Consider the following 21578-nt stretch of genomic DNA (forward strand, 5'->3'; position numbering starts at 1 on the left):
TAGGCTTGCCATACGTTTCTTATTTTTGAGAGAGCATTCTTTATTTAGTAATAGTACATTTTCATACAAAATAAGAAACAGGTGGCTAGAAAAACTTGTTTTTCCCAACAACCAGCTCCGTAACTTCATCTCCATTCCAATAATAGAGCACTAGAGCTTTTACATTCAGGAGAGAACATTTTCATCACCCAGTCTTCTCTTTGCTACCCAAATGATGTTAGATCAAATCTCCATTTGTGGCCTTTTAAATCCCAGAAGGGATTATATTGGATATGCTGCAGTCAGGTAGGTTCCAGAGATATAGCTCCCATTTATCCATTGCAAGAGAAACAACAGAGTGTGTTGGGATGTACACACACAAAGTTAGAAGGCAGAAATGTCAATGGGAGGGCTAAAAATTAATGGGCTTACATGAGGTCACATCTATGACATTTCTGGCTGGGTCCAATAGAAAAAAACCTATGTGGATGGCATAGATTTCCCAACCATGCTCTAGAGTTCCAGAATCTTCCGGTTTGCGTAATGCGCTATGAAACTGCTGGCTAGTACAGTATTAATTTCCAGCATTCATCTGTTGTAGCAAAACCAATAAACAATCTTGAGGCAAAGGCCAGCACATTTATTATGGTGCATGATTTCTTGAACTGTAGCCCACTTCATCAGACACATGGGGCATTGTTAATCTGTCAGCAAAATATTCCATGCATTCAATGAAGCAGGCTACAAAACTGGCCAGGGAGGCCCATGAGGCCACGCGTTGTTGCTGGTCTTGAAGTGGCTGCAGTTGGGGTGTATGAGAGGCAACAGGGCTGGGTGATTGGAATATTCCTGGGTGTAGCTGCACAACAGAGGACATGCCACCGGTGTGGGTGCACAGGATACTAACAGGTGTACTGCTTTGCCTGAATGTGTGCAAAATCTCCTAAGAAATCATTCAAACCAAGGTTGAAGCAAATCTGCAGCCTCTGGATAAGGAAGATAAAAATAGGCAGCTCAAACTTTGCTGCACATTTGGAGATTCCTCAAAAATAAATGAAAATATAAGGAAGTTTTTTTTTTCAAAGCTTTTTTTTTTTAAAAAAGTTGCCTGAACTAGATGGAGGTGTCATATTCAGATGACATAAGCTGACTTCTCTCTTAAGCAGCTTGTGGCAACACTCTGGATGAATTGCTTTAATACCTGCCTATAGAGGGGCCCATTTCCCTCCAGTGTAAGTGGTGGGGAGGGAAGGGATTAAGCTAGATGGGCTCCTGCACAATCACAGTGCCACCTGGTGCCCACAAAGCAGAAGGGCTGCTGCAAGCCACTTTCCCTAAACCATGATCTTCTCAACTGTTCTACTCTTCTCTGTCCAGAAAAAATAAGAAAAATAATTAAAAAATGATATCCAACAGCTGTGACTCCTCCCCACAGAGATTTAAAATAATAATAAAAAACCAACACTGATGACTCCCAGCTCTCCACCGGAGCCTTTTTTTCCTGACCAAATGAATTCTGGGATCAAAGTCTTGCTGCGGAGCCAGTTCAAGCTTAACCACAACAGCTAGGTTTACAAACACACCGAGCCCAAACTAATTGAGCAGATTTTTAGACTAGCATGCTGTGCAATCCCAGCTCTAATGCGCCCAGAAAGCTGGCTGAGTAAATCATGATTCAGTTAACCACTGGGAAACATGTCATAGGAATACCTACAAAGGAGACTGAGCAGTCTCTCTTTTTCTGACCGTGGGATGAAAAGAGCAAATAGATTAAAGCAGGCAGGAGCTTCCTTGGTCCAAGCCCTTACTGGATTCACATACGTGAATGCACTGAGCCAGTAAAAGATCTGCAGGACCTACAGTTAGGCAGTGGGCCAGTTACTCCATATAATTACATGACTCGTTAAACGCTGCAGCTTCCGTACGTATAAAGGACTCAACACTCTTTCTAAACTGCCCCTCCATGTTTCCTTGTTTCTTCCCAGCACTGAAATTTAGCAGTGCTATAAGTCCCATTAAAGCTACTGTATGTTGCTCAGGAATTCTGGAAGCTGAAGCTCAGCTTATTGGGGTAAATTGGGGGAGGGGGCACCATTCTGTCATCCCACCCCTTTTCCTATTATTTTGTCTGGATTCTTGATTCTGCCTTTCCTGGCGATGACTCTGCAGCTGTTTCCAATTCCAGCATTTATGTTGTAAGATTGTGATTATGAGCCAAGGAATGAGTTCATCAAGATTTAAGTGGTAAAGCCTTCCTTGACTGACCCATGAATCAAAGGTGAAGCATGGAGAAGGCGAATTGCAAGGTTCTGTCATTCTATAGAGCCTTGCAATTTTCCTGTGCAGAGAAGATAATTTTAGATAAAGGAGCAAATGGTATCTTTTCCCCTGCATTCTGAAGCAATAAGATGCCCATATTAAACAACATAGTTCTCCCAATGGAGTTATTTGCTTGGATTTGAATGCAGGGCAATGCTTCTTAACCAAATACAGTGTAATCCCATGATTATATCATGCAGTTGTTGTGAAATTATTCTAGGTGATTAGGAAATCACTTTAATTCCATATTGCTAACAACCCTGCATTTTTTTAATTAAAAAACCTCTCCCAATTTTTCCCCCTTTGGCTTACCGTTTCATGATTGATGAAAGTAAATAATTCATGTGTCTCATTTTCCCAACTGCTCTGCTTGGTTCCAAAAAAATCAGAAAATATCTAAAAGGTTTTTTTAAACTGACCATGACGATGATGATGTAAACCCCTTAAGCACTGATTGGCTGATTTGTATCAAAGTCAACAGAGAGCTAGACCATCCTTGCCTTTTATTTTCTGTGTTTCACATTGAAATGAAAGTAGCTCCAGCATGGCCATACATTGGACTTCATTATAGGAGAGGTTGGATCAGAAATAGGGGGGGCTTTCAATCTAACAGTTCTATAGCTCCACCCAGTATATCACTAGGCAACTGCCAACATATCTTCTTTCTTTTCTGAGATTGAGCTTTCTTGATGACCAGGAGGACAGGATTGAAATGTCAGTATCACATTTCACCCATGGTCCTTCAATGAGAAAATGCAAACAATTCTACAATCCTTTGGAGGTTGCCCAAAGGACCACAGACGACCACCAACTTAAGAGTTCCTTAACCCATATATTTCTTTCTGGATTAAACTGTTACGGTGGTCTTTTATCTAGAATAAAGCAATATAAAAATATAAAATGACCAGTTCTGAAATTTGTTTTCGTATCAGTGAACAACAGCCTGCCTAGATTTTGAAAATACTACCCTACACCTTAGATTATAAGCCTTACCTCTGAAAGCATTCTCCAGTATCACCTTAGGTCTCAAACCCAGTTTTAACTTGGTGGCTTTAAAGCCGGACCATCAGATCTTACAAGCTATGAATAACCCTAGGACCAAGAAGTCACTTCAGGGGTTGAGAAAAGCAAAGTTTATTTCACTGAAGGGTGATGCAAATATGGACAAAGCTTAGCTGAAGAGGTGGAAGGCCTAGAAATACTGCAGGAGATCTGGGGTGGCAAGAGCCAGATACGACACACACTCACATATACACACACACACAGAGGACCAGGAGCTCCAACAGCAGCTCAGCGGATCTGTGGGGGAAAGAGTAGAAAAATAGTGTTAGTCTCATTTCATCAGCAATTTGCTACCTCTGGTCCCTGGACAACCAGAGTAGATGCTCTCTGCTCTAAGTGCTCTCCTTCCTCAGTTTAATATAGTGGCTTAAGATGATTATAGAACAACAAAATTAGTAATAGAGAATGTGGAATGACCTCACAGACCACAGCAATAAACATGAGAGAAGAAATTATGCCAAAGGACAAGGCCGTGGGCTTGCGGGTTAAAAAACATCATTTTTGCTGACAACTGGGGAAGTAATCTAGCAAGAAACCGAACTATGTATAGTCACAAGCCATTAATGGAATACAGTTATGAGAGAAGCTTTGGCTGCATCAGTAGCAGCTCCATTTGGAGTGGCAGCGGTAACTCATGCCTTTATCAGCTCTAGATTGGATTACCATACAGGCTGTCCTCAACTTATGACCACTGTTGGGACTGGAATTTTGGTTGCTAAGTGACTCATTAAGCGAGTCATCATATGATCCGACCACATTTAGGACCATTTTACTGAGGTTGTTAAGTGAACCTCATGGTCATTAAGTGAAGCCAGCTTTCCCAGTCTGACTTTGCTTGTTGAAAGCCAGCAGGGAAGATTGAAAACCACGATCCCTTGACTGCAAGATGCTGCAACTGTTGTAAATGTAAGCCAGTTGCCCAGTGCCCAAATGGTGATCACATGACCCTGGGGGGGTGGGTGGTAAAATGGATGGCATTTTGTTCCAAGGCCATCAGAATTTTGAACCATCATTAAACAAATGGTCATAAGTCGAGGACTACTGTAAGAGACTTTACGTGAAGCTGCTTTTGAAAATGATTCATAAGCTGTAGCTGGTACATTTGGCAGCAGCCCATCCACTGGAGGATGATAGTTGTCACAACCATGTGAAACTGATTTTGTGGATGCTGCCTTGGCTAACATGTCTCTGGGTGCAGTTCAAACGACAGGCTTAACCTGTGTGGCTTGGTTCTCAGATATTTCCAGAACTGTGTCCAAGTTGAATCTGCCTGCTCTGTTCATTTTGCCCTGGAGGGAATCCTAGGGATACTTTCTGTTAGGAAAGGTGCCTGAGGGCAGGATGAAGGGAGGAGGTAGAATTTGGTAGAACTCCCTCCATTAGGGTAGCTTCCAGCAGTCCAAGGTCACCTACCCTGCTATCTTTTGAGAAAAACCTAAAAGTGGGAGAGGTTCTATGACGCTTTCAGTGCCTGATGCTGGACAGATTGCTTGGACACCATTGGCCAATATTGGATTAGGTATTGTTATTATGGCTTTAATTGGTTTTATACGTAATGTTAATGTTTTCATTATTTTATCGCATACTGTATTCTGAACTGCCTGAAGTTGAATGGAATGGGGTAGTTGAATGGAATGAGGTAGTATATAAACAACATAATTTTTTAGCTCAGACCCTCAAATAGTCCCTTTGGGGTTTCTGTGAAAATATGTTTTTTTTAAAAAGGGGTCAACTAATGGCTTTATTTGAATTATTTTTAAAGCTGCAACTGTGTCTTCTATTTTAATTGCAGCAGACACCTGTTCAGTCTTGATATCTGACTTTCTCAGTTATACAGAAGGCTATATTTCATGCATAACTTGGCCCTTAAATTCTTCGCACCTCATTTGCTTCCAAAATAATAACACAATATTGTCTAATTCTGGAAGGGAGAGGGCACAACCGTTTGTTTCAGAGGGTTCCCAGCATTGTTTGGGCACTCAATCCATTTCAAATAGCTTCTGGAAATTGAAATGCAAAGCCTAAAGATTATGCTGTTTGTCTTCAGCACTTCTTAGAATGCCACGAAATTTCCAGTCACCTTAGTGCTGTAATACGCCTCAAATCTCTATGAAATGTAGCAGAATGTATAAGCAAGAACAGATATACACCATGTTTCCCCAAAAGTAAGACCTACCCCGAAAATAAGCCCTAGCTTGATTGTTTTGGGGGTGGGCCTAAACTAATAAGTCTTAGTTTTGGGGTGAGGCACAGACCTAAAAATCAAGCTAGGGTGGGAGTGGGGAGGTAGAGCTGCCCCACGGGCCTCACACCCACTTACCAGGCCTCCCATGAACTGACACCTGCCTCTCCTCGCTGGCCCACTTCTTCTGCAGCGTCCCCTGGCCTGCATTTCGCAGTCGGAGGAAGGCCTCTGCCCCTGAGAACCGAGCTATGGATTCAATCCATAGCTCGGTTCTCGGCTGCAGAGGCCTTTCAGAAAGGCCTCTGGACTGCGAAATGCAGGCCGGAGCTCCATTCTCAGCTGCAGAATGAAGCTGCTCCTTTGGCCACAGAAGAAGTGGGCCAGCTGGGCGGTGCTGTTGCTGCCGCCGCTGCGAGGTGAGTGGAAAAGACACCCCCCCAAAATAAGACATGGTGCCTCTTTTTGAGGCCAAAAAAAAAAAGGACCGGGTCTTATTTTCAGGAAAACACATACATACATATACACACAGAAACAGAGAGAAACACACACATAAAAATCATGCTGCTATAGGAAGACCCAGCAGCCAGAGAAAGTCCACGGGCTGGACATTCTATTTTTGGTTTATGCAGACCAGGATCTTCTCCACAGGAGTGACTCCACAAGAGGCAAAGGATAATATATGATTGGGCTGCAGAACTCTTTTGACTCCTATGAAGTGTAAGATCTACAGTCCCTTCTATTTTTATAATGGTCAAAGATTCCTGTAAGCTCCTGACTTTTTTGAATTTTTTTTAAAAAATCACTTCATTAAATGAACTGAGATTCTGTGAACAAATCTGCCCTTCATAAGAGGATCTCCTTTCTTCTCTACCCAGGCAACAGATAACACATTTTAGGCAGGACGGGAGGCAATAATTCTGCCAGACACAAAGCACAAGTGGGAAGCATCGCACAGTATTTCGTATACAGCACCCTTTTCCTTTAAGGATTAGACCGGTGCTGTTAGCACACATTTAAGAGCAAGGAAAAAGCCTCCTTTCTTTGACCTAGAAAAGCAAATGGCAGCAATCCAATTATTATGCAAGCAGCTGCGGCATAGATTAGGCCTAATTTTAAAATCAATAAGAAATGCAGCTTTCTGGCACAAATGCACTGTGCGCTTAGGTCTTGGTGTATTATTGTATTACTACAGTGTTTAGGAGGGACATAATCCTCTAGGATCACAGAATCCTCAAATCGGAAGCTCTCATTTGGACCATCAAGGCTAACCTGCTGGTCAAAGCAGGAATCCAACTGGAAACATTCCAGACAGATGGACCTCTAGCCTTTGCTTAAACGTCTTCAATTAAGGGGACCCACCCCCTTTCTGAGAAACGTTTCCACTATTGAACCGCTCTTACTGTCAGAAATGAGGTTTTTTTCATATATATATATATACATCCACTCAACGTCTGCCTTCCTGTAACTTCAACCCATTATTCAGTGTCCTGAACTCAGGTCTTGACCTTCTTCTCTGTCACATCATTTCAAGAATTTTGAACAGCGCTATCAGAGCTGGACACCATACCTCATGTGAGCTCTGTTCTCTTGCTGGAATAAGGAAGACAATTTGTCATCTCCCGATACTGCTAAGCTACTGCATGAACCATTCTGACCCAAGGCGATGGTGGATGGGTCTGACTGCAATTAGATTCCATCATCTTTTGCCCTAAGAAATGTTCTTTTAACAAGCCTCATTAACGCTCTCATCTCAAGTTGTTTACTATGTTTTTCAACGCCATGCAGGCAGAAGATTTTAACCTGGTTTCTTTCTCACGCTGAGAAACAATACAATTTGCATGATTAAATAATAGGGGACAATGCATCAGTATGACTTCTGCAGAAGTAGGTCAAGAGAGATTGAGAAGAACAGCTTGTTGAGCTGGATGGACATTACGATTAAAGGAAAGGATGACTGGTTAGAAAGTGTGCAATTGATTGTCACTCCTTTTCACTCAGCGTTGGCATCTTCTGACAAATAGCAAAGGCAGAAAAACAATGGCTTATCTTGTGGACACATTACACATGAAATCTATGCGTCTGCAGGTTAGTGCATGAAATGGATGTCTGCAAAATATGTGTTTTTTTAAAAAAATAGTGTTTTTTAATATTTTAGCACATAGCTTGAGAAAAAAGGATGGATGTTCATGCTCAGATGACCTTCCCCTGAATGAGCCCATCCTCTTTCAACACCATCCCACAACCAAAGAGAGCTCTCTTCCCTCCCTACCGTATACTTGTCCCACTTCTTCTCTGGATCATAAGGCTCCCATCGGCTCGCGGGGAAAATATGTTTGTTTTTCTCGTACCAGCTGCGAAGTACAACTTTACCGGCGTGGGACTGAAGGGAGATGAGACAGGAATTAGTGGAAGTCAAAGCATTTGATAAATCACTTCCAAATAATCTTCCCAGTCAGCTCAGATGGGAACAAGAAAATTGTTCCCAAAGATTCATGAAAGATGACCCAGAACAATCAAAAGACAAAAGGAAGAATTTGTCTAGTGCAGATCAGGGGAACAAATTCTTTCTGTTAGCTTGCTTGTTAGCTGCTGGATCAATCAATACCTTTCACAGTTGGCTGGGGGCAATGGATACTTCTGGATAGCACCAGATTGGAGAAGGCAGCTTGAATTTTTTTAAGTGGTAAGGGAAATGAAAATAATAAGTACGTTTGTGAGGATCAGTATGTGTCTGGATAAGCAAAAAAATGGGTAACTTGATGTCAAGGTCATCTGTTCCTTTTTCCGAAATAGGTGGCCCTCTCAGCAGATGGGCTTTCAGAAACAATCGATCCAGTGACATCCCCTTTTCCTCACCTCATCTTTTTCCACTGTTGCATCGCTCAAAAGTCGGACATCATCATGGACGTCAAAATTGAAGAGTGGCCCTGAATTGGGAGAATATGTATGAGGGAGGAGAGATTTACAGAGCAAATTTTCTCTCACTCCAGCCAGGATAAAAGTTCAGCCCAGTTGCTTGCCCGAATAGCAGTCACCTTAGCATTCCCCTACCCCGAGGGGGCTTCGATAGTGTTGTGGAAAGAAGAGACTCACGCCAGCCGAAAAGCCAGACAAAAGCCGAAAAGGAAGGAGGAACAACAACAGAAGACACTCACCGCTTTTCCCCCGAGCCTTGGTGACAATGAAATCATAGAAGCTGTGATGCTGGATGGGCAAGAAGAAAAGGGTTGAGGAAGATACATCACAAAAAAGATCCTCCCAACCAAACCTGAACGAGCCACCTGGTGTCGCTACATTTAAGGGCAGAGGGCAGCTGTGTTGTGATTCAGGGTCAGCCTGTGGGTTCAGCAGTTGGGTCGGACGACTCAGAGGAGGAGGAGGGGGGTGTTGAAGACCTTGCTGAGGGGGTTGAAGATCTTGCTGATGAGAGCCCTCAGCCAGGCCCCTCCCACTTGGTCACCACGGAGACCCAGCTGTGTGAGCCTGACAGTGTGGATGAAGATGACCCACAGCTGGCCCTGTTCAAGGACACCCGACGCAGGAGGCAGTCAATTAGGAGTAAACAGAGGAAGGCAATGGGGCTCCTCGGAAGGAGGCAGAGAGAAGCCACGCCCTGAACTCTATATAAGGGGAATGTGTGGGAGGGCTGGTTTGCTGAAGGCAACCGCTTGGATAGTTCATGTTTCTTAAAGCTCCTGTTTCTTGGTTTGTCTTGTTCCGTTTGTTTTTGTGGTAATAAATTTGGCAGGCATAATTCCAGCCTCTTGCCTTCTTGTAAAAGGGGTTGTCCCTGCCTTTTCTGCAGGGCCGGTAGCAGGCTGGTACAGAACAAGCTGCTCCGACAAGCACTGAAAGAGGGACAGCAGCCACCGAAAGGAATACTAACAAACGTGTCTGACCTGATACCCTAAGCAGAGTGGTGAGACACCATTGTTTTTGGTCTTCTCAAACACAGCTTTAACTCTCTTGCTTTTTCCCAGCTAAGCTCTCTCTCTCTCTCTCTCTCCCCCTCTCCCCGCCTCTCTCAAAGTCCATTGTTCCTAAAGTGGGCATGGAGCTTTCCCATTTGGAATCAGGAGCACTGGTGCTTGGAGAACTCCCAACTGGTCCCAAAGGAAATGGGGATTGGGGTTAGCAAAAAATCTGGTGGTGGCAAAATATACAGATTGGGGGCCAGAGTTTGGTTTTCTCTTGAGATTTTTTTTATTTATTTTAATTCCATTTATATCCCGCCCTTCTCCGAAGACTCAGGGCGGCTTACAAGCTTAGCAGTAGCCTTCATTCTATGTATATGCCTGCTTATTAGGGCTTTCACACAAACCCCAAGCGGCATTATTACAAAGTCAGCTTAATTGCCCCCAACAATCTGGGTCCTCATTTTACCTACCTCGGAAGGATGGAAGGCTGAGTCAACCTTGAGCCTGGTGGGATGCGAACCTGCACTAATTGCAGGCAGCTGGTGTTACTTAAGGAGGCATTAGCCCGCTGCTCCACCAAGGCTCTTGGAGATGCCATGAAAGCGTTCCAGTTCACTGATGGGCTTTATTAAATGAAAAAAGCAAACAATGACCACGAACTGCCTCGAATGGAACTCTCCCTTCTGCATTTTATCCCCTGCCTGAGACTGAATCACTTTTGTGTACTAGAGGAAGGATCCAACCCCTTCCTCTTGTAACCGGGGAATTAGATACATTGATCCAGAACGTCCGGACCACTGTGGCATTGAGAGCACCTCCTATGCCAACAGGGCACGAGAGTAAAGTAGGGGAACACTGCAGGGAATGCAGGTGGCACAATGAGACAGAGGCCTCCACTTACATGCGGGATGATGAGATCTTCCTTGATGTACATAAGCTGTTCCACACCAGCTGACCTGCAGGGAAAGATGTGCACTTAGCCTCTCTGTCTTCCTGGAGATGCACCAAATGTTTTGGGCCCAGAGGTTATTGCACGTGCAAAACAGAGAGTACGTACTAGGTAGACACCTTCCCAGGTGGCTGATAGTGGGAAAAATACAAAGCAATTGGAGGTGGTGTTCGCTGGTAGCAGCAGTCAAGCAAAGGTAAGTTAGGAAGGCGTAGGGGTGTGCAGGCTAGTGGAATGTGCCTCATCTTCAAGGGAAGCAATGGGATGTTAAGGGTAAAGTGAATGCTAGAAATATGGGGGTGAGGGAGAAAATGAATGGGTGGATCAGGAAGGATAGGTGAGTTGGTGGGCAACCCAATCAGTGAAAAGTTATGGGAAATGAAGGCATGGGGAAAGACAGGAACACCAGTGTAAGGATCAGTCACTAAGGATCACTTAGTGAGCTGTTATTAAGGAGCACAGACAAGGTCAGCAAAAGAGCAGGGGAGAGAGGCAAGGCACATAAACCCCCTCTGGGATTTCTTGTTCAAAAGTCTGAACAAATAACAACTTTTGGGTTTCAGTTCAGCCAGACCGGAAGCCTCCTGAATGGTCTGGCTGAACTTCCAAGTCACAAGAGGTTTCTTCCATGAATAAAGCACATTTTCTGACTTGTGCACACCTGAGTCTCCTTCTTTAGAAAAGAAGATGGGCAAACGTATGTTCCTTCTGAAGTTTGCTAACTTTTCCAACGCACAACTGCCAGTTGCGTTGTAGGTCAGTGCTGCTGATTCTCACTTACCAGCTACATTAGATATTGGCCTTTATATTGCATGCTTCATGTAACGGTAGTTCTCAACTTACGACCACAGCTGAGCCCAAAATTTCTGTTGCCAAGTGAGACACTGTTGTGAGTTTGGCCCCATTTTATGACTTTTCTCAGCAGAACTGTTAGGTGAATCACTGCAGTTAAATTAGTAACATGGTTGTTAAGTGAATCTGGCCTCCCCATCGCGTTTGCTTGGCAGAAGGTTGCAAAAGGGATCGCGTGACCCCAGGGCACTGCAACCGTCATGAACCAGTTGCAAAATGTCTGAATTTTGATCATGTGACCATAGGGATGCTGCAATGGTGTTAAATGTGAAAAGTGGTCATGTCCCTTTTTTCAATGCCACTGTAACTTCAAACGGTCATTAAATGAACTGTTGTAAGTCAAGGACTACCTGTGGTGACGTCTGAATAAAAAAAAAAAACTCTCCCCCATTGCAATCAAGTCAATGAGCCTGATACCATCAGCTGGCACAAGGCCAGGATCTGGCCTACCAGGGCTAACTCTAATATTCACCAGACAGTAACAACTTGCACTCACAAATGAATGCAAATTGAAACGAATTCTCCTCACCCAGCTGCATGGAAAGTAAAACTCCACAAAGTCCTTTACCGAAGCTCACTGAAGTCCTTGCGCAAGATCTCCAGGGCCTTTTGCAGGAATTGCTGAATGGTGTTGCCCTTTTTCATCTACACTGAGGGAAAAGAAGAGTCAGTTGGGAATGGACTTCTCTCAGATAAACCCTCCCCCACAACTAAAACCTCACACTGTTCTCTGTGGAATCGTATCTCTTAAGTTTATTCTATTTCATCCAAGAAGCTCAAGGAATCCATTTTTCATCTTCATCTCAATAAATACTTGATCATTTAACCCTGGCTAGTCTAAGAAGGGTGACATCTCTATGCTGCCATTTTCATGCCTAGGTGGAAGGTGGAATTTGGAACATTCCAGAACCAGTCTGACACTAAATACTCCGCCAACCTGTGAGTAATTTCTATCTCTCCCACTCCTACGTGTTTATTTATATAAAAGATTTAGAAGCCTGGCCTTTAACTGAAAGATTAGTTAGTGAAAGCTTTACCAGATTTTGTGAGGGTGATTTTTCTTTAGAGAGGTTATTAGTTAAAGAGGACAATTGTTTATATGGAATATTTTTTTAAAGTTCAGGTGTGGAACAGAAACGACAAAAAGAAACATGTTTCTTTTCCTGGCCTGTGAGAATCTGAGGTTATAGTATTGCTGGGGGGAACAATTGTGGGCCTGACCATTCTTATGACAAAGAGACAACTGGGAACCACGTTTTAGTACAATAGTATTTCCCCCCCCAAAAAATAACTATGATGCCCTGCACATCTGAGAGAAAGTTTGGTCTAATGATTTAGGCTCCAGGCTAGAAATCAGGAAACTGTGAGTTCTAATCCTGCCTTAGGCTGGAAAACTGCTGGGTGAATTTGGGCCACTCACTCTCTGTCAGCCCAATCCATCTCACAGGAATGCTATTGTGGGGAAAACAGGAAGATGTCAAACTGCACATCTGCACCTGCTTTTGCTTACAGTTTGCCAAACAGTGAAGGGAGAAGGATGATGATTTCCCAAGTGGGGAAGGCTATGGAATGCACGAGAGCCTTCTGTTGCCAGTGAGACTTATCCAACAAGGTCAAGTTATGAAAAAATGTTTGAGCAGCGCAGTTTTTCTCAAAACAAAAGAACTGAATTCAATTGGCGAACTATGAAATGTGGGTGGTCCAGAGGGGGGGGAAGGGTTTTACCTATGTGGCTTTTTGTGGGAAAATCCCAGAACTGACTTTGCTTCTGCTGTGCCTAGATGAATCTTTCAATAAAGTTACACTCTTGGTCATTTTAAAGAGCTGGGAGTTTCTTTTGTTGAATGTGCCATGAACGATGGTGTGCAGAAGGAGTATTAAGTATGTTAATCACCTTGAATTATAAGGTGGGATATCAATCAATCAATCAATCAATCAATCAATCAATCAGTTCCCTGTCTTGACTAAGAATGAACAAAGCCAAACACTTGATGGAATGCTAAAGAGCTGTGGAGTAGTAGTGTGCATCAGCCATTTTAAGATGGTCACACAATAAAAGTCAGGGTACTGCATGGAAAAAGCCAACAACCTGATTCCTTGTATTCTAGACCCAAGCATTAAACCACCCACTGGTTTTCCAAAGCTGAGAACAGACTCCAAGCAGGCTGGGAGCAAAGCTCACCTTCACCGTTCGGCGGTGCCCAGAGCCGTCCCAGTAACTGAATGTGATCTCAATTTCTTCACCTGCCCAAAGACCAAAGAAAGGAAACAATTAAAAGGATGGGAGACGCCTCCCTTTAAACACAATTATAGCTGTCACCCCCTCCCCACTTGGAAGGCATGCCAGACCAGCTTCACATTCCATCACTCACTCTTGATTTTTTCTTGTTTGGCCTCCCACTCTTGGCGAAGCTCTTCTCGCAGGCGGTTTTCTTCTTCCTGAAATCCAGCATGTGGAAAAGAAAAGGGTGAAGCAATCTGTGGCCCTCCAGAGGTTGGTGAAGTATAACCCTCAGCCTCCATTACTTCTGACTGCTGTAGCTTATGGGAGTTAATCATCACCACCTGCAGGACAAGTAATTGCCATACCTCACGGTCACGGTCAGGGAGGAAGCTAGTGTCCACATCTGGGTTCTTCCCAAGCTTCTTCTTTTTGGGAGGCAACTCTAAGAAAAGCGGGAGAATCGCGTATGAATGAGGAGCTACCTTCAACATTTTGCTGCTTGAATTCGCTCTCCTACACGTCCTTCCCCTGCTGTTTATTTATTTATTTATTTATTTAGTTACATTTATATACCGCCCTATTCCCTGAGGACTCAGGGCGGTTTACAGGGAATTAAAAAATCCACCATACAAAAGTTAAAAAACCAAATTAAAAAATATTAAATTGACCCTGTATACTTAAAACCCCAGTTAAAAATTTCTCCTCAGCCTGGGCCCGAGAGCTCGAAGAGCCAGGTCTTCAGGCCCCGGCGGAATGATCGGAGGTCGGGGGCGGTCCTCAGCTCCACCGGCAGCTGGTTCCAGAGGGCAGGCGCTCCCACTGAGAAGGCCCTATCCCTGGGTGTCACCCGCCGGCAATCTCTCACCTCTCCTCACAGCAGGCCTACTTCGGCTTCACTTTCCACAACGCATCTGGCCTGCCATTCCTCACCTTCTCGTTCCAATTCTGTTTCCTCATCTTCTTCCTCAGCTCCATCGTCTTCCTCCTCTTCCTCCAGGGTGAAGGACAAGCTTGAGATCTTACGTTTTTGTTCCTGCTTGCGTTCCCGCTCCCGCATCCGTTCCAATTTTCTATGAGAAGAAATTTTTTTTAAAAAAAAAATCAGTTTGGCATGAAATGCAAACTTGAGGGAGTTCTTTAAAGATTTCTGAGAAAGGTAGAGTGTTGAAAAAACATTAAGACCACTGGGGGGGGGGAAGGAAAAAAAGGCAAAACAAAACTGATTGAACCACATTTCTTAGAAGGAGAAGGAAGGGAGCTTTTTAAAAGAACTGTTACGCTATCCAAAGCAACAGTATAGTTGATTACACTAACATTGAGAGAAAAATGACCTTTTCAAGGCTAATGGTGACTTATGACAATATTCAAACAGTCACTGTTTGGACAAATCATGCCATTGTTATATTCAGATTTAAGTATGCCATTCTCAAAACTGTTGAAATTTCCCCTTATTTAGGAAATTGCTGTTTGATGAAGTATTCTATTAGTGATATTCAGTTCTTAAAATAACACTTTAATAAACCAAATTACAAACGAAGGGAAACTGTACACAAAGGACTGATAAGAGTTCAAAATTATTCTTATAATTAAAAAAAAAAGGTGAACACCTGCGTCCTACCATGAAATGTCTCTGTTCTAAAGTTAGTGAAGAGTAATCTGGAGACTTTATAGCTGATGTAAGAATAACACATTTGATAAAATAGAAGTTCTGCCTATTTCAGCATCTTCATTTTGAACTCTAGTCTGATATCCCTGGGATGGTGATAGGAAAAGCATGAAGACAAATACATAATCCTTGATAGTTTATCTCCGGAGTTTCCGTGATTTAGTGAAATTGTTTTAAAATTCATTCTAGGGTAGTTTAATTCACTAGACAGTAAGTTCCATAAATTTGCAGGCATGGAAAAAAAACATACTTTTTTTACATGTCCTAAACCCACTGCCCATCATTCTTCTTGAGTGACTCACATCTTCATACACACACACACACACACACAATATATATATATAGGTAAATTGGGGCTCTCCAGATGTTCTGAGCTCCAATTACTCCAAATCAGCACCCCCAATATCAAGGGATTATGTAAGCTATGGGTAAGTTGCCCATTCCCAAGTAATGGAAGATATTCTCCAGATCATCCTGCCCAGAATTTCATGCGCACACTGACAAACTTACAGTTGTAATTCTTTGGACTGTTCCTTTTTGGCTAGTTGCTTCTCCCGTTCCTTTACAAGAGCCTCTTGCTTGGCCTTCATGTCATTGAGGGTCACCAAACCTATTGGAAGAAGCTGTGCTGGAAATAGACCCAAACACTACGCAGGAGAGAAGGGAACTCACGCAAGCTAAGGAGTGGAGGCCAGGGTTTGGGGCCTCTTTCTAAAACTTAGGTAGGTCACTCTTTAACTACATCCAGACTCACCAACGGTGCTAGATTTCAGCTCAGCTTCCACTGCATCATAATGGGCAGAGAATTTCTTATCAATGTTGGACTTCATGATATTCTCCTGCCGTGGGCAAAGAACAGATCAGTCAGAAGAAGTACAATAGAACCTGACATTTCAGTGCCCATTTTTTAGACTCAACCCAGTAAAAAAAAAGGCAAGTATCTTATGTAGAAAACACAGGGATTTCAATCCATCTACTGTATTTAGGCAAATTTAGGAGATTACAACCTAACCTAACCACAGAAGTTGGGATAGATTATTTTATTTTTTATTTTTTTAAATTCAATTTATATCTCGCCCTTCTCCGAAGACTCAGGGCGGCTTACAAGCTTAGATAATTTTTCTATGAATTTCAATTAGCAAGGTAAGATAAAGAAACATGTTTCTTCTCATCAAGGATAAGTGTTCATGCGGGGATGAGCAAACTCTTAAGCAGAACATATAGTTGCATATTATATTAGATTGCGCGATAAAAGACCGCCAACAAAGATGAGGTGGTGCTTATGAAAACTGAGGAATCCTCCAGAATTACCTGGGCAATCAAGATAAAAAATATTGTATCAACAACAGATGTTAGTGTCAAATAAGGGGTTTGTCATTGCATTTGGAAGAAACATGTGTCTGGCTGAGTACACCCCAAGACAAAGCACTGGGAAAGCACTTACTCAGCAATAATACAGTGAACACAAGGGAGCAAGCTCAACTCAACACTGATTGAAGAATTATCTGTCATTATCAATATTTGGTAAAAGGTTCATAAGCTGGAATACAGCTTATTACAAACAGACAAGTTAAAAAAAAAATATTTCAGAAAAATAAACAGTCAACTAGGTCTTGGTATAAGAATGTCAAATCCGTAAATAGCCAGCAAGAATGCCTGCTATAGTCCTGCAAATGAGTACCAAAGAAACGGGTGAGATGTTTTGAATTACTGTAATTTGTTCCCCAAAAAGCTGCAGAATTTTAGCCTTTCTGTTTATAATGAAAATTCTTTTTTTATTAGTCACTTAGAATAAAGTGGTTAAAATATAAACCTCCATACCAGATTTATAACTTTAAATCCCATAACGCAAAAGAGGAAAACATGTTACTTAAGGATGAGGCACAATTATAATTCGGCAACCCAGTAAACTATACAGAGACAGGTGTCAGCACAGGCAAAAGACAAAACATATTTCTACAATAATTTTATTAAAATTTGCAGTTAAAAAGATAAAAGCTAATACAAACTAAAAATAATATCAAAAGAAAAAAATAGAAAGTGCAAAAAAAACTAGAAAGAAAACTGGAAAAGAAAAAATATGAACATAATAAAAATATATAAAAGTTGCTTCCCCATTCATCAGCAATATAAACAATTTTAATAACTTATCAACTTTTCTTAAAATGCAACAAATGATCTCTTGTTTCAATATCCCATCTATCTATAAAGCAATCCTTAAAGCCTCATCATTTAATCGTGATCAGCAAAAGTCTTTTAAGGGTTACCAGAGATAACAATTGCATTTTAACTTTGATCAGATAAACCAACTTTATGTTCCTTTTTCTTTTAACAATTTTGATCTTTAGTTCCTTCAAATTATATCCTACAATTTTCTGTTTTCAAAGCTTTAATGGGTATCTTTTGTAAATACAATATAGGAAACTTATCCAGGACACTTTTTTGGGGTTCATTATGTGTATATTCCTGTTGATTATTAAGACATCACCCACTTTCATTTATATGTCCAGTGTATGTCCATATCATTCTTGTATTTAACTATACTTTCAGATCAGTCTGTTTTTCCAGAAAAGTTGTTCCTCTTCCATAACATTTTCTAAATACAGCATATCAACAGAGGCAGATACTCTTATAAAATTAACTTCTGGATTCCTTGTTCACAAATACCCTTCACTGTTCCAATGTTATATTTTCTTCTTTCTGTATTAGTAAGTCAAAATTTTAAGTGTAATATTTAGTTCTTGATGGTTCTTTCTAGAGTCCAACCGTCAAAGTTGTATCCTGTTTTTTTAAAAGATAATTCAAAACAAAGTATTTTTCTACAGGAAGGAATTTTATACTTAATTCCAAAATCAAAGTTCTAATTACTCTTTTACTGTTTATGCCAAAATAAATTTTAGCTCTTTAAACCTATGTTTAAAACTTATTTTGCTGAAGACTGAAGGAAACCAACCCACTGCTGTAAAATTTGTTAATTCAAGGATTCCTAATAGCTAAAAATGCAGCCAACAACTTTTCAAAAATGATTAGAAAAGAAAATATGCAAACCCAGTGTCTTTCTGTAGGCACCGACTATGGTTTGAGCAAAAAGATAGTATTCTCTCATCTCCCAAAGCTCTAAACCCACTGAAGACTGCTGTCCTGTGTTATTTTTCACGAGGATCAACTGCCTGGAGCACTTGTTGGCAATCTCAAGTCCCTTCCTTATCCAGAGAGGAATTATGAAGGTCTACTCACTGCTCTTCATTTTGCCCTGGTCATGACATACTCAGTTTGTCATTTCTTCCCCAAAAGTCCAGTAAAAAAAATATTCTGCTGCATTAGGAGATTTATGTTTAATACATAAGTCACAAAATAGTAAGTTTATATGCAAGGTAATAATAAGGGTCCGTTGCAGGAGTTTTTAGAAATGTCTTACATCTTTCATCTTTACTGTAAATTAAGCAAGTGTAGTCTATTCAGGAGTGCATTTGAGACCATTTTTCTCTCTCAGAAAGTCAATGAAATGACCAGGAGCTAACTAGAAAATTTAAGCTTGTTCTGTTAAAGCAGGAGTGTCAAACTGCTGGCCCACGGGCCAGATGCATCACGTGGAAACCGCGCCCACCCCATTGCCAGTAATGGCAAAACCGTCCCAATACATTGTGCAACGTCATGTGACGTTGCAAGTTTGACATGTCTGTGTTAGGGAAAAGCCATTTGAAAATGGTAAATAACTTGAACAGATATGAGTATGCCAGACATGATTTTACAAAGAAAAAAGGAAAATTGGAGCAATACACACATTCTGGAGACTATGAGTAAAATCTTCTTAAAAGTTAGGTGACAAAAGATGTTAGGAAGATAAGAAATTTCTTAAAAGTGACTAAGAATAAAATTTCAATTCATAATTTCTTCACAAAAAAATAAGTAGGAAAAAGCGTAAGAAGAGTTTCCATTTGCAAACCAACTTGGAAAAATCTAATAGGGACAAGAAAGATAAGTGAAGAATATATTCTAGAACAAATATTGTACTCAAATCAGAAGTATAAGGATCAGTTTAAACCCTGGTGTGCTGCACTCCCTGCATTAATTAGTTGAATGCAACATCAAGCATTTGGTAGAATATCTACTTGATTTTAAAACCTCTTTAGCTTGTTTATTCTGCATGGTGAAACCTACACAAATGATAGAAAAACAAAGCAAAATACTAAAACATCTCACTTTTAAAACATGGATACTTTTTTAAAATATATTCATGATTTAACAGTGGAAACTTTTGTCCTTGCTTTTTTTGACTAAGGAAAACAAATCTCTCCAATTGTCCCAAAGATGCTTTTTCATGAGGCAACTGAACTTTCTTCTTTGAAGACGTTTTGCTTCTCATCCAAGAAACGTCTTCAAAACGAAACACCTTCAAAGAAAAACAGAAAAATCCAGTTGCCTCATGAAAAAGCATCTTTGGGACAACTACAACCTGGACAAGTGAGAACCTCCACAGACATTCCCAAGTCCTTCACTTAAAACCTCCACCCTTGCCCGAATTTGTTCCACACAAACACTTATTTCTAAGCAACAAGCCTGAGTTCCTTAGCATTATCTCCTGCAAGAATTCAAAAACCAATCTTTCAATGATTTCTCCTTCTCATCACCTCAGCAATGCGTTGCCTCATTTGTTCCATATGCTCACGTTGCCTCTCTCTCTTCTTCATCAATTGAAGGGCCCGGCCAGCCTCGCTGGCAGCTCCTTTGTATTGTGCCATGATCGCTGCTGGACCTGGGAGGTACAAAACAGATACATGAAGCTGCTGTAGCTTTACTCTGACAAGTGGCAGCTCTCCAGAAACTAACAAAGTCTTACTCCTTATGGTCCTTTTTTTTAATTGAAAAGTTTTTTAAAACTTTAACAATTTAACAATCCCCCCTCCCTCCCCCCACCCCTACCTAACCCTCCCTATCCCTCCCTCCCATTCCCCCTCCCCCCCCGACTTCCCAGAGCTAAGTACAAGGTATAAAAACAAAAAACAATCATAAACATCCATATGCTAACAACAATAAACTATTAAGTCTATCGCACTCTAGCTCATATGAAATGACTACAAGCAATACTAATATTACATAAAAAAGGAAAAAAAGGAAAAAAACTTAAGGTGAAACTACTCCTTATGGTCCTTTTAATTGATGCTGTGCGAAAGGTCAAACCTGGGATCGGGTGCCTGTAAAGCAGATGATCTACCATTGATCATCAATGGCAATCGTAAAGGCAAGCCACAACAAAAGAAAGAGATCCAAGGACTGGAAGGCAGGGGCAGATATAGGATAAGACGTGGGATTTCTGGATCTGGCACGAGAAATTGTGAAACGAAAAGGGACCCCAATCCAGAGAGATCGCTGTGATCCTTGCCTGGTCAAAATGCCGTGGAATTCCCCTCCTCCCCAAAAAAAATGTTCAGAAAAACCTTCTAACCGCAAATCCCACCAGCCGCTTCACCCACGTCACTCGCACGCACCAGGACAGAACTGAACTCCAACCTTCCTCTTCCTATTTTTCCCCACGACAGGAGACACACGGAACAACACTCGGAAACTCAATCGATTCACAGCCGGAACTTCCGGTAGAAAGGAATCGTCGCCATTATCTATGAATGTTTGGGTGGGGTGGGGTGGGAGGAAGAGAAGGTTGTTCTAGCCTTGACAGCTCTATGGTAAGACGACTTTTATATTTGCAGAGGCGGGCTTAGGCAGCGGCAAGGCGGAAGTGTCAGTCGAGACGGAAGAGGCGCGTGGTTTGGCTTCCTCCAGAGGCGGCGACGCAGCTCCCTGGAGAAATACTAAAGAAAGGGAGAAATAAAATTGAAGTCTGGAGTGGAACCTCTCTCCTTGATTGCGCTTCTTCCTCCCTGTTGAGAAAGTGAAAATATAGTCCGGTTACAGAATCCGATATTTGTCTGTCTTAGGAATTAAATAGGTTTGACTCCCAGAAAACTGGGTTTTAAAGCTTCCAAATAAAATTGCTGGTTTATCCATGTTGCGGTCCGTTTGGTCGCCCGCTGCAAGGAGGCATGGGAAATTAATTAGCTTTGAGTTGATTCTGAGCAAAATCGACTAGACCAGGGGTAGGCAACCTCGGCTCTTTTATGACTCATGGACTTCAGCTCCCAGAATTCCTGAGCCAGCCAGGAATTCTGGGAGTTGAAGTCCATGAGTCATAAAAGAGCCGAGGTTGCCTACCCCTGGACTAGACCTTCAAAAACGTCAGCCAAGCACAATCGGTTATAAGAAGTTGATTGGGAGAATAGAGCCTCGGGAAAGTGCCAGTTTGGGCTGTTGCTGTTTTTTGTTGTTAGTTGGCAAACGGGGTCTTGTTTCATTTTCTGTCACGAAGTAACGCTTGCTCTCCCTGGGGATCAGTCACTCCTTCTTTACCATGTATAATTATATGTATA

At 41.8% G+C, this 21578-nt stretch overlaps 1 protein-coding gene across 3 annotated transcripts; it reads right to left on the reverse strand.

Annotated features, from left to right (window-relative positions):
* Nucleotides 1-3416: 3416 nt before the first annotated feature.
* FAM50A (family with sequence similarity 50 member A) lies at nucleotides 3417-20782 on the reverse strand. Of its 3 annotated transcripts, none has more exons than XM_083356223.1 (14): nucleotides 20643-20782; nucleotides 19785-19909; nucleotides 15908-15992; nucleotides 15664-15763; nucleotides 14418-14557; nucleotides 13853-13929; nucleotides 13636-13702; nucleotides 13446-13507; nucleotides 11832-11908; nucleotides 10364-10418; nucleotides 8701-8749; nucleotides 8402-8472; nucleotides 7815-7925; nucleotides 3417-3597 (listed from the first exon to the last, which is right to left on the reverse strand). In XM_083356223.1, exons 2-14 carry the CDS (start codon nucleotides 19893-19895, stop codon nucleotides 3589-3591), a joined length of 1014 nt encoding a protein of 337 aa, XP_083212349.1. In that variant the 5' UTR covers nucleotides 19896-19909; nucleotides 20643-20782; the 3' UTR covers nucleotides 3417-3588. The 3 variants fall into 3 exon arrangements, with proteins under 3 accessions (XP_083212349.1, XP_083212347.1, XP_083212348.1); XM_083356221.1 differs by having other exon boundaries at nucleotides 20628-20741; XM_083356222.1 differs by having other exon boundaries at nucleotides 20600-20695.
* Nucleotides 20783-21578: the final 796 nt, after the last annotated feature.

This window comes from Vipera ursinii (genome assembly GCF_947247035.1).
Source record: "Vipera ursinii genome assembly, chromosome: 2".
NCBI lineage: Eukaryota > Metazoa > Chordata > Lepidosauria > Squamata > Viperidae > Vipera > Vipera ursinii.

Bases quoted from the DNA above. Each gene is read 5' to 3' on its own strand.
- FAM50A (XM_083356223.1), bottom strand. From the start codon at position 19,895: ATGGCACAATACAAAGGAGCTGCCAGCGAGGCTGGCCGGGCCCTTCAA. The intron at 13,930-14,417 runs GTGAGGAATGGC...CGCTTTTCTTAG, and splicing joins AACAGAATTGGAACGAGAAG to AGTTGCCTCCCAAAAAGAAG. The intron at 8,473-8,700 runs GTGAGTGTCTTC...CTCCCAATTCAG, and splicing joins CAAGGCTCGGGGGAAAAGCG to GGCCACTCTTCAATTTTGAC.